The 13080-nt window shown below is 36.9% G+C and overlaps 1 protein-coding gene across 6 annotated transcripts in view; it reads left to right on the top strand.

The window, feature by feature from the left end:
• The window catches only part of LOC121322044 (protocadherin-15-like), a 334822-nt gene that overhangs the window by 298440 nt on the left and 23302 nt on the right, over positions 1-13080 (top strand). For all 6 annotated transcript variants that reach the window (XM_041261506.1, XM_041261501.1, XM_041261503.1 and 3 more), the window contains 5 exons: positions 285-425; positions 2746-2873; positions 8681-8896; positions 9231-9319; positions 10736-10912. In XM_041261506.1, coding sequence (XP_041117440.1) covers positions 285-425; positions 2746-2873; positions 8681-8896; positions 9231-9319; positions 10736-10912 — 751 coding nt within the window. The remainder of the gene's footprint in view (positions 1-284; positions 426-2745; positions 2874-8680; positions 8897-9230; positions 9320-10735; positions 10913-13080) is intronic.

Genomic DNA, 13080 nt, shown 5'->3' with positions numbered 1-13080 from the left:
GCTAATAAAACATGCTTTGAGATACAAGTATGTAGTATTGAAAAAAAGTCACACATAACTTGCCCTTAAAATATTAACACAAATGGCTCTCAAATTATGCCCCATTATTCAAATTTTGTAATTTGATACTTGAAGAACGGGGGTGTTACATCCACACTAATATTTTTGTTTTTAATTACTTGGAAACATCATCTCTGTGGCATTAGCTGACATTAAGAGTGGTCCAGTTTCTCAGGTTAGTGATTACATTCTGCCCCCTTTTATATATATTTTTTCTTTTCCAGATCAATTTGTCCTTGATAACAGCACTGGAGTCATCTCTACTAAGAAGCTTTTAGACTACGAGACCACTGTGAGCTACGTACTTCGAGTCCAGGCAGACTCCATGCATGTAGTAAGATCCAACCTACGAGTTCCTTCAAAAAGTACGTGTTTATACAGAGTTGTGTATTCTTCCACTGGCTGAAAGTAGTTCCTTACAAAAAATAAATCCACTTTGTTTTCCTTGATAGCACAATTACTCATGGTGATAAGGTCTCAGGACAGTCCTAAAGGATTATGGACCATTTTTTAGCTAATCGGTTTTGACACCTTTAGCAAGTCATTTCTTATTATAACCACTGAGCCCTCAAGTTATTAAAAATGCAATAAAGGTAGATGTAAAGAATGTCACAAATACTTATTTTGCATTTTAAATGCACCCATTCATCAGATGTTTATTTATTGATTGATTCATTTATTCATTCATTTATTGATTGATTTAAATAGTTTTGTTTTAATGTGTAGAGAATTAAATTAACCAACAGAGCAATTAGTTAATTCTTTGTACACAGCTTTTAAACAAAATGTAGCATTTTAAGTTTTAATAAAAACTGGCTAAGGGCATCATGCATTTTTTTTTTAATTATTAATAATTAAGCATTAAACAGATAAGGAGGTAAAAAGCGTAATTTGGCTGATTTGCTCCTTCTTAGCCCTATTTGCCAAATTAGACTTATTTCTTCTTAATTATGTAGAATTGATGAGTAGAATCAATTTAAACCTACTACTTTCGATGATTTATATTAGCTGCTTAATGTGTATTTCAGCTTTAACTAAATTTTTTACAGATTAAAAGAATTGCCTTTTTGCATTTGTCCTCAATAATGAAAGCAGTTTTCTTGATGCTCTTTAAGAACATTCTATTAATGGAATTTGTAATCAAAATGCATAAAAAAAATTATTTTTTGGATTAATTTATGTGTTATGGTTAAGCTATTTTGGATAATAAATGTGTAGGTATTATTACAGTCACATACTGCATTTACTAGATGAAACAGGTCAGCTTTATTTATTCAGGTGTGGGTTTATCATTGTCTCTGCTGCCTTCCTCACCATGTATCCACAAGCAATTAAACTACAGCACAAATTAGTATAAAATTCAGTATAAAGTTATTTTAAAAACATAAGTCAATGAATTCCAGTTACATAAAAAAAAGTGTGTTACAGTATGTGCTTCATAATATCAGGACTTGCTTTGTGTGGCTTGACTGTTCAGATGGAATCCGATTTTGTCAGCTACACTTCTTAACCAAAGTTTTCAGAAATACAATTTTATGATATTGGGCATATGCAGGAACACTTATAGATGCTTGCAACAGAAACTCTTTATTGATGTTGTTCTGATACTATTGTTACCCACCATGCAATGCCTCCATCTGCCAATTTGGTTTTCTGTGTGTAGTGACTCTATCTATCTAAACGATAATTAATGTACCTTATGAAAAAAAAAAATGTAGCGGATTGAGCTGGGCACAAATAATGTCATAATTAGGCAGCAATTTAACTGCCTTATAACTGCCTATTGTTCCCCCATTGCCTTTTTACTGACTTTATTTTTGTTCTGTGTCTTGCTTATATTTACCCTTTTGTTTACACAGTTGAATGCTTTCTTCCATTGGATATCAATAAACTTTGTAGAAATATTGCATTAGATTGTAAACTTAATTGATATGTCAATGACTTTAGTTCTCTTCTGCAATACTTAAAATACAAGTAAATGTGGTATGTAACGCAACACAGCGAATTTATGGAGTGAATGGTCAATAAACCATAGGATTGACAAATTTAAGGTTGACCAAATTAAACTTCACATAAAAAAATGCTACCCATATAATAATATTAAGCCCCTTTCACACTGGCACTCCTACCTATGTCACAACCCTGCGTAGAGTGAAGTCACATACGTGGGTCGTACCCAGGTTGGCCAGGGTCGCAGGATGTTGGTCGACTTGCTTTGACCTGGGTTGAGCCAAGCAAAATGCACGGTCATTCGTAACCCGACATTTTACTTCTGCAAGGAACATTTCTGTTTATTCTGTTTAGCCATATTTTTGTTGATTGAGACACCATGAGCCAGATTGCAGCAGGATTGAAGAAACATTTGCTCTAATCAATATTTGGGCCGATGGTTAAATCCAGAGAAACTTGGATGGAAGCGTCCATAACAAGCTCCTTGTTTACTTGCGTCTGTCACCCAGGTCAACCCTGCTTTATCAAAAGCAGTGAGAAAACGCATAGCTGACCAGTATGACACCGGGTCCCGACCTGGGTAGGTTCTGACTTTGAGCATGCCAGTGTGAAGGTAGCTTTAATTGTCATTAAATACTTTATTGAAGCACTCTGTTAAAAGGTCCCAAGCAGTCTCATGGTTAATAATGTTTGAAGCTTACGTGTTCATTTTTTAATTATTATTTTATTGCCCAGCAAACACAGCAAAGGTGTTCATCGAGGTTCAAGATGAGAATGACCACCCTCCTGTTTTTATGAAAAAACTTTACCTGGGCGGGGTGGCAGAAGATGCCAAAACATTTACTTCAGTATTGACAGTGAAGGTAAGAACATACCTGATATTAATTTAATATTGTGGCCAGCAACACCTAGACGGACCTTGGAATTACAAGCCTGTGTATTGTTTTCATCTGAGGAGTTACTTCAGTAGGAAACTTCATCAGCCACCCAGCTAACCTTCAAATAACACTGTGTAACAATTTTTTTTTTTTTTGGTTCCTGGGTAGTAAGTGTTATTTCCTAATTGCTTATGCCTCAAAAGTATAGAAAATGGCTATTATTCCCCCACAAACTTTGCTTTTATGACCAGGACAGTGATATTTTGAAATTTACCTATTTTCCAGAACATTCCAGATAGATTCAGTGCTGAGTAAATTTGGAGTAACTTCTAGAACTTTCCAGTAATATAAATAGTAGTATAAATACAGGGGCCTTAAGCCCACCAGTTAAGTTTAGTTCCAGCTGCCTAAGTGGATACATATCTGCAATTTTCTGAGATGGCATCAAGAGGCTGCAATGGTGGCATTCCTGATGGGTCTCCAAGGCGGTTTTATCAAGTTTCCCTGCTATCTTTGCCTTTGGGACAGCAGGGACACCAAGGCACACTACCACAGGCGGGACTGGCCACAGCAGACCGAGTTCTCTGTGGGGAGGAACAACGTCAAGTGGGAGCCGCTGGTGGACCCCCGGAAGGTGCTGATGCCACCACTGCACATCACATTGGGCCTTATGAAACAATTTGTCAGAGCTCTAGATAAGGAGTCGGCAGCCTTCAAGTACCTTCAAGACTTCTTCCCTAAGCTGTCTGAGGCAAAGGTCAAAGCCGGTGTCTTCATCGGACCACAGATAAAGAAGATCCTGGAGTGCAATGAATTCCCCAAGAAGCTCACTAGTAAGGAGAAAGCAGCTTGGAACAGCTTTGTTGCAGTGGTTCGGGGCTTCCTGGGCAATCACAAGGCCAAAAACTATGTGGAGCTGGTTGAGACTCTGGTGAAGAACTATGGCACAATGGGCTGTAGGATGTCCCTCAAAGTCCATATCCCTGATGCTCATCATGATAAATTCAAGGAGAACATGGGAGCGTACTCGGAGGAGCAAGGCGAGCGCTTCCACCAGGATATACTGGACTTTGAACGCCGCTACCAAGGACAGTATAACGAGAACATGATGGGAGACTACATTTGGGGGCTGATTCGTGAACGTGATTTAAAGTATAATCGTAAATCCCGAAAAACTACTCACTTCTAAATCTTTTGTAGTCATTTTTGTATTACTTTAGTATAAATACATGTTAATTTGGATTCATATCTTGTTTTTGTCTGACTTTGTGTGAACGAAAAGACCGTTTTATCATTGGAAATAGGTAAATTTCAAAATATTACTGTCCTGATCACAAAAGCAAAGTTTGTGGGGAATAATAGGCATTTTCTATACTTTTGAGGCATAAGCAATTAGGAAATAACACTTACTACCCAGGAACAAAAATTGTGTTACATAGTGTAATATCCTTGCATTTATTGGCAAAATTGCTGAACTAAATTTGGCAGTATCTTGTATTTCATTTTTGTGTCTTACCTATTTCTTGATTACCTGGTGATTTCATAAACATAGCAAGCCTCACTTGAATCATGGAGAAGGTGCATCTTTTGAAAACTTAATTTTAAACAGCAGCTCTAACCTGCTAACAGAGACCCATGGAAATGGCCAATTATACTTGAATACTATATAACTTGGAAGCTTTAATGATCTTGTCTCTTTGCAAAGCTTCCAAAATCCTAATGGTATCTCCAGACAGGTATACTGGCATTGTGAGTATTTTTTGTGACTTCAGGGATGACAAAATGCCAACAACCTTGGTGAAAGAAAACAGATATGGCTTAAATACAGCAGTGGCTAGACCATACACTGTGGCATGTGACCTCTCCAATGGAGATTTGGAATTTGACATGTACTTGAAAACACTGTTTGCTGGCCCCAAAGTAAAATTAGCATTGATTTATTTATTTTCTTTAGTATTAGCAAATCAACAAATTAAGACTACCTGTTGAGGTGGAGCTGACAGTAAAATCTAAATCTAATGTTTTGTATTGTACTTGCAAATCATAAATTAACCAATGTAAGAAATAGCCATTAGCCATGTGTGAGTACTCAGGATAATGTGTTACTGCTGCAATTCAGATTAAGGTAAATATACTGAATATTTTACAAGTTATTAAAAAAATGTACAATACTTTATGGTTATAGTTCTTGAAACAGAAATTAATATATGTTTTAAAGCATTTTTTCTTTTTTTAAATAGGCAAATGCCTAAATAGATTTTACTGCAGGCCAATTTAAATAGAGTTTACATTAATTCTCTCAATGTGCTAATAAGTGCAAAGCTTCCTAGTGCCAATTTAAAAAAAAAAAAAAAAGTAGGACTTTATAACACTTAATGACTTTATTTTTTAATTGGCACCGGGACACTTCCGTAAATAAGTTAGAACAAGAACAAATAAAGCAGTGTAAAAAGTTGATTAAACATTGTTTCATGTCATTATACCAGTTCAGACATCACTGTGAGTCATCAGATACTCCTTTCAAAAGTACACTTTTTAATTTATTCATACTGTGCCATGCCTTAAAGAAAACAAAAGAGGGGACAATAGGAGTAATTACTTCCTGGCTGGTCATGTAGGTGTTGTTTCTTGTGATTTCCCCTGGTAATTCTGATAATTTCCCATGGTAATGCACAAAAGTATTTTGGTTGTTTTAATATTGTGGCAGAGCAAAGCTCTGCCCTTTTAAATTGGCAGGGATGGGGTTAACTTCCCCTGCCTGCCTGGGTTTATTATGTTCAGGTGGCTGGGGTTGATTAGTTGATTAGGTTGATTAACGATCAATCAGCGCCCAGCCACCTGATATAAAAGGAGGCCTCTGCTTCTCATTTGGAGGAGGGAGCTGAGGAAGCAGGTTGGTTTTTTTTGGTTGTTTGGAAAACTTGAATCCAGTGAAGGCATTGCCCAGCCTGGAAACCTTTTTTTGTAAGTTTTGCTTTTTATCTTTTTTGTGTTTAAATTGCTTTGTTTTGGCCCTTGTGCCCTTTCATTTTGTGTTTACTGCAGTCTGTCTCTGGGCCTCTATCCACTCGCCAGCCTGCCACATAGTAGATTCCGTACTTTGTATTAGGATTTGGAGTTTTAGTTCACAGTGAATGAGTACAATGCAATGTAAAGTGTTTCAGACAAGTCTGTACATTGATTGCATGCAGATCTTTATATGGATTTAAGAGAAGCAGCTCAGCAGCTCACAGATTAGTCGAATCTGTTCTAAATTCTTTAAATAGTCAGAAAAAAAAATCTATTGCAAACCTACAATATGGCAAGACATAATATTTATGACCAAAGAAAACAATAATGTTCAATGTATTATTATTTTTCTTTTTGTCTCCTTGGTTCCACTTTACAAAAATATATAATTAATGAATTGCATGTATGCCACATTTGATTAAGAAAATATTAATGAGTTTGAAGAAGTTTTTATAAAGAAAGACAATTTCTGTGTCTTGAAATGTGCGCTGACATCTTCCCGATATCATCGATGAAGCTTTTATATGTTGATAAGAGGTCGCTCAAGCACTTTCCACACAGGATATATTTCAAAGTTAGGAACAGCTTTCTAAGTACGGTAAGGAGTGTGTAAAAGTTGTTCCTTTTGGAGATCCCTGATTTTGGTTTGTTCACGTCAGAAAAGCAATTACTACACCTCAGGACACCACTGGGCTTGTGGTTGAGGATAATAGGAGGCAGCTTTGATTTAATCAAACTCTATCCCTCTTAGAGCATTTAACAGCACTGGGGAATCACCCTGGACTGCATTAACAACCTTTCCAATCCTCATATTATTGAGTTGAAAGTAGTAGCTGATGCAGACTTTTTCCTTTAGTATATAGGTCGATGAAACCAATCACTTAGCGCTGGCAGGTAGCGTGATTATTTAAAAGACTATATATATATATATTTGTGTAGGTGGCACCTTTTACAGCACAGTGCCTCATAGCACCATGCTCATCATTTGGTTGAAAGTCAATGGATGCCCTCTACTGATCTGCTAACATATCATACTCTGCAGCACCTGTTATTCCTTGCAGGTCCCCTATGGAAGTGCTGACCAGGCTAACCTATGCTTAGCTTTGTCATATATATATAGATGGAGAGGATGCCGAGTAAAACGCTGTTGAAATAACTGGTACATTGTATCTACAGAAAAAGGATCTGGATTCTGGGACAGGCTTAAGCAGGGTTTCCTCATTCGCAGCCTAACATTAAATCAGATGCTTTACAGCATATCCCGTCCTCCTTACGATCTGAAGACACAATTTCAATTCCAAGATGCAGCCTTTATTTAGTTATTACTTCTGTACTGTCTGCTCAAGGTTGCTGGCCCTTTGAAATCAGTCACTCTTTTTCCACACCATAGTGAAATTAACTTGGTAAGGTTTGCGGGTTATGTTACCTCTTCATTAAGTGTGCCTGCGATTTTTATTTTTATTTTTTCACCTAGAAATCGTAGGTTAAAAAAACATTCCCCAGACAAAAGTGATTGATCTAATGAACATGCAAGTCTCTTTCTGAATTAATTCTAACCCTTACAGCACAGCAGTGAGGGTGTTCCTTTACAATCCAAAGTAATTTAGCAGTGGTAAAAGACTTTTGTCAGTCATTGCTTCATAGTGGTTCCTACACTAAGTAAGCGTGCCGACTGATTACTGGGGTAAAAGGTATCTTCAGGCTAGGAAGAAAATAACCATGGCTGATTTGTTCTTTTTAATTAAATTGCAAAAAAAAAGAAGAATCTCCAAACCTTAGCACTCCTTTGGGGTGATACTAGCTAAGAATAAGTATTGGCATTACATTCTTCTGCATTCATCTCTCACTTACACATACTTGCCAACATTTGGAAACTATTTAGTGGGACTCCTGGGGAGTGGGGGTCATACACTTCATACACATGGGAGGAGTCATGCAAAAAACACTCATTATCATATAATAGACGTATTCCTCCTACACCCCCAACTCAACACGACACGGCTACCGTGACAGTAAAAATAGACATAATGAAGCATTCTTACCTTTGTATGTTAGTGATCAGCAGGTGTGTCAGCCGCACAAAGAGAACAACGTGTGGTTTTCATTGAATAAATGATTTTATTTTTTTCTATGGGTAAATATTGGAACTTTCTTCCTATGCACTGGGACACGGGACATTTGCTAGGAAATCAGGACTGTCCTGACCATATAGGGACTGTTGGCATGTATGCATACATGAACACTGTTTTAAACAGGCTGCTTGGCAAATCCCCCATTTACATCACCCCACTCTTTAGATTTACAGCTCATGAACATCAACGCACATTACGTATTCCTTCTGTTTAAACCTAGCTTACCTGTATCAACTACAGTACTACAACCAGCAGAACTTCTTTTTTTGTCCCAGTAGCATTTGAAAATGTCTCTCTACATGATAACACAAGCCACTGGAAAGTGTCAGCCTATATTCCCATATACAGTAACATTAATTAATCTTTTATGTGAATGGCACTGCTATCATTTTTACACCCTTCTAGCCATAAAACTAGTGTAAATATATGTCATTGCAAGGCAATATGTAGCATATAGAAGTAGGGAATTGTTTTATTTATTTATTTTCTTTACATTTGGCTGTCATGGTGGCTTAAAGACTCCCCCTGCTGCCAAAACTTGATAAGTGCAGGAGAAGTAATGTGGTTGATTTACCTTTCCAATATGTCTCAGTCCCTGGCTGGTTGTTTTAAATTATTCAAAGTTTTTTGCTTGTTTGTTTTGTCTTCCAGGCTTTGGACAAGGACACTGGGAATTACAGTGCAATGCAGTACCGGTTGATTATACCACCTACGAACGATGGAAAAGACGGGTTTGTGATTGAAGCATACACAGGAATCATCAAATCTGCAATCATATTCCGAAACCTCAGGAGGTCCTATTTTAAGTTTGAAGTGATTGCGACTGATGACTATGGAGCGGGACTGAGCAGTAATGCCCAAGTTGTTGTAAGGATCAAAACTCTGCAAATTTAGATTTTTAAATAATGTCAATAAATACTTATTTTTCAACCTTTGTTTAAATATATATATATATACTATTTTTCATATATGTGATATATATATATATCTATATATATATATATATATAGGCTTATATATATATTATAGGCAGCTGAAACAGAGAAAGATTTCCAAACTCACATATTACTCTATTGAAACTAGACCTTTTTAAATTAGCACATGGCTTCAGGATAAGAAAACAATGATCATGTTGGTTGACACCTGGAGGATGTCTTGCATGACAGGACCAAATGAATTGTACTTGTTTTGTATTTTTTAGATCTCTGTGGTCAATCAGCTGGATATGCAAGTGATTGTTTCCAATGTTCCTCCTACCCTTGTGGAACAGAACAAAGAGCAGCTTATCAGGTAGGAATCACTTTGATCTCTCAATGTCTACATCTGAACGGGCGAGATGCATCTGTAGCATTTTAATTGCCAACCATTCTTTTCATATTATGTAAACAGCTTTGTGGGAAACTTTTGATATACTTTTTGCTTTTGACATATACTGTTTGTTTGGCAAATCATATGTTTTAGTCTGCATAGTCATCTCATGTCATGTTCCATCCTCGCTTTTACTAAACAAAATCAGTTGACTCCCTACTTGATTTCTATGTATAATTCAATGAGCATGGACGGTTCTTATATCTTATAGAGCAGGTCCACGAACAATGTGCACAAGCAAAACATGTCTTTTTGTGTCTTGCACTAAGAAAAAAAAATCAAACAGATGTTTTTCAGTATTGCGCTTGTGAATATATTTGAAAAGGAGTTCACAAGGCCAAAACTTTGATATCTATTAATGCCTTTATTTGTACCATTTTTAAGTCGGTACTTTTAAAACCTTTTTTTTTTCCTCTTATCCAAACCTACTTAAATTATGTTATTATACTCTTTTAAACTGACAGAGCTGATATGCATTATCTGGCAAAACATGACCAAAGCACTGCTCTGTAACTTTCAACACCAATGTAGTTCCCTAAATGAACTGCAGGTTCCGCAGTCCAGCTGCCAAGAGGCAGTTTATCTAAGATTCCCTTCTGAAGGGTAAGGCTATCAATCTTGGCTCAATCTTTTGTTTCACCATAGCAAAGAAATTCCTTCGCAGACCAGGTAATTGACCTATGGTGTCTGCTTCTGTGAGATGAGAGCTCAAGTTATCGTAGATGCTGGCAGTTAGGCTAGAACATGAACTTTATAAAGTGATTTTATTATCAGTCGGTGCTTCATTTTAAAATATGATGCTACGACATGATTGTTTTCATTTGTACATTTTATATATATTTACTTCTGTTATTTCTGTATTTAGTACCTTATGACATGAAGGTTAATACTTTATACTGTTTTACCTCTTTTGTTTAATGAAGAAAATATAAACACCTTCCCTTTCCACATATTGAATAGGTTGAATAGATCATTCTTGTCAAAGGGCAGGCTTTTATTCCTAAATGGGAATTTATTACAACCACATTCCAGCCTTCTACTTGAAATGTCTTGAAGGATGCAAGGACTTGGCTTAAAGCAGAAACCCCTTTTACACTCTGAAATCAACAAAATACATTTGATTAATTGCAACCACCAATCATTGTCAAGAGCTATTATATTATTTTTAGTGAGGCTCAAATAATACGAAAAGTGACTGCTAAACGAGGTGCAAATTGTTCAAGGATGCATCTCCTTTAATCAATGGTGCTACAGTGCTGAGCAGAGAACCTGAAAACAGACTTCAGTGTTTTTTTGTTGTTGTTGTAAAGTAATTGCCATTCTAAATTCTCCCTGCAGGATTTTGGAGCGTTATGTACAGGATCAGGTTCCAGGGGCTAAAGTCGTTGTGGAGTCCATCGGAGCACGGAGATTTGGGGATGGATTTTCAGAAGAGGATTATTCCAAATCAGATCTGATGGTCTATGCAATCGACCCTTTAACCAACAGGGCCATATCAAGACAAGAACTTTTTAAGTAAGTGTCAAATTGTTTATGATGGAAAAACGACCAGTATCAACCATGTGGTTATCACTTAAAAAAACGACACAAAGGACTCATCCTTAATATGAAGAGGGTGGGAATCCAAGTAGTACGTGCACATAAATACATATCTAGTTAAAACACAAAGGGCCTGTGTGACAGGACAGCTGCAGAGGGAAGACTCAGAGTCAGGAAAATGCAGTGAAACAAATTACTTTTATTTACCAAAACACAAAATAAAAAGGCACGAAGGCCAAACAAAAGGTACAAACACAAAACAAAGGTTTCCAAACAAAACACCAATTTTGGATAAACAAATAAAAAAAAAACACCCAAATTCTCACCTCAAACAAACACTTCTCCTTTGATACGGGTGCCAATTGGGAAATTTGCACCTCATTAACTCCAGGCACATTACAAACATTCCACACCCAAACTTGTTCACTCACAGAATCATACCAAACTCACCCATGTTCACTACACCCTGCCACAGCCTGATTTTGAGAAAAGACTGTAAATGCAACTGTAAGGGCAAGGTGCTTTACATTTGCACTGGTTTGCACCATCCTCTTGTTGTGATTTTGCTGTGCTCTAGAGACAAAATGGAGGTTACAGAAAGCTAGCAAGGCCTGTTTAAATTGGCTGAGCTAATTAGCACACCTGAAAGGGGGCAGTGCTTCAGATTCTTAAGATGTGCTTTGTAGTACCTGGGGGGAGAGTCAGTTTTTTCGAGAGTCATTCCAGAAGTGACACAGCTCTAGTTGCAGACAAGATTGCCTGTAGACAGAAATAACTCTAATTAAAACCATCACAGTATGAATCCTAGCGAAGTGAAAGTGAGAAGTGGCAGGTATTATTGTTTTGTTTTGTTCTGTTTCTTTGTTTTGTTTAATGGAAATTAACAAGGAGCTCCTCCACATTGAACCTGGAAAATAAAGAAATGACTTTGCTTACTGTAAATAAATTGCACTGATTGCTTTGCACCATATGTTGAAGTGTTTGTGCCATCCTCGACAAAAATACCTGGGGAACTTTGGTTTTGCCGACCGAGAGAATGTTGTGATTTAGAGCTGGACGCTGGCAGAATTCTGTTAGTGCTGAAAAAGTGGTAGTCAGAAGCTGCTAGCAAATCAGGAGCAACTGATATTCCCTTTTAAGAAAACAGTATAATTTGCTCTGATTTTGATTAACAAAAAGCTGCTTATTCCCATAGCACCTTTTGTTAATGTATGATTTACATGCAATCACTGCACGGAGTCCAGGATCAGAAGACATATTTGGAGATTGGGTACAGACTGAGTGGTATTTTTTTTAAATGGTGTCGAAACCGGATTAGAATTTATAAGATTAATCACCTTCTCCAGTTCGTAACTTTTCTTAGTTTCTTATGTTAATTAAAAGATAAGTAACTTTTCCATCTCCAGCAAAGAGGCTCATAAGAATATGTTATGCAGTCTCAATAGGTCTTGTGGTGGCACCTGTTTTCTTAACAGCATAGGCTATTGCAGCCAGACAGACCCTGATGTTGATGCTCATTTATAATCAAGTAGTGGGTATCTGACTTTTCTGCGAAAATATATCCGTCTGCTTCAGACTGACAAGCACTCCAGTTCTACCATTCAGGAGAGAATAGAGAATAGCGGGCATTTGTAGTCAAAGGATAGACATTCAGGAACATGTGTGCCCCCGTCTGACCCCACACACTTTCTTTAACAAAAAGCATTGAAAAAACATATATTAACCAAGTAAATGCAGGAGAAATACCAACTCATTTGAGCATTTTTGTTCAATACCATATGAGTCTAGCAGTAAAGGGTGAGGACACAACATGAAATTTGTTCTTGTGATTTGCATAATACTTTCCTTGTTGTCCAATATAGTGTATGTCATGAAAAGACGCGTGATATAATAAAGGTAATTTAGCAGCTTTTTACTTTAGAGGGCAAGTATACTCACTTTATCACAAATACAGTGTTGAGATAAGGGAGTCATAGAATGAGGACAAAATGTTATTCATTCTTTAATAATGGTTTCTCAGATATATTATTCAAAAAGTCCTTTTAGAAGAGAGAGAGAGAGCGAGAGCGGGAGCTGTGCACTGGTGGCTTTTTACCAAGATCTACTTTAAACCATTCACTATGCAGATAGTCATTACCTGTATC

The sequence above is a fragment of the Polyodon spathula genome, chromosome 10, assembly GCF_017654505.1.
Source record: "Polyodon spathula isolate WHYD16114869_AA chromosome 10, ASM1765450v1, whole genome shotgun sequence".
Taxonomy (NCBI): Eukaryota; Metazoa; Chordata; class Actinopteri; order Acipenseriformes; family Polyodontidae; genus Polyodon; species Polyodon spathula.
Note: the sequence above shows the minus strand (reverse complement) of the source record. Positions and strands in the feature narration are given on the sequence as shown.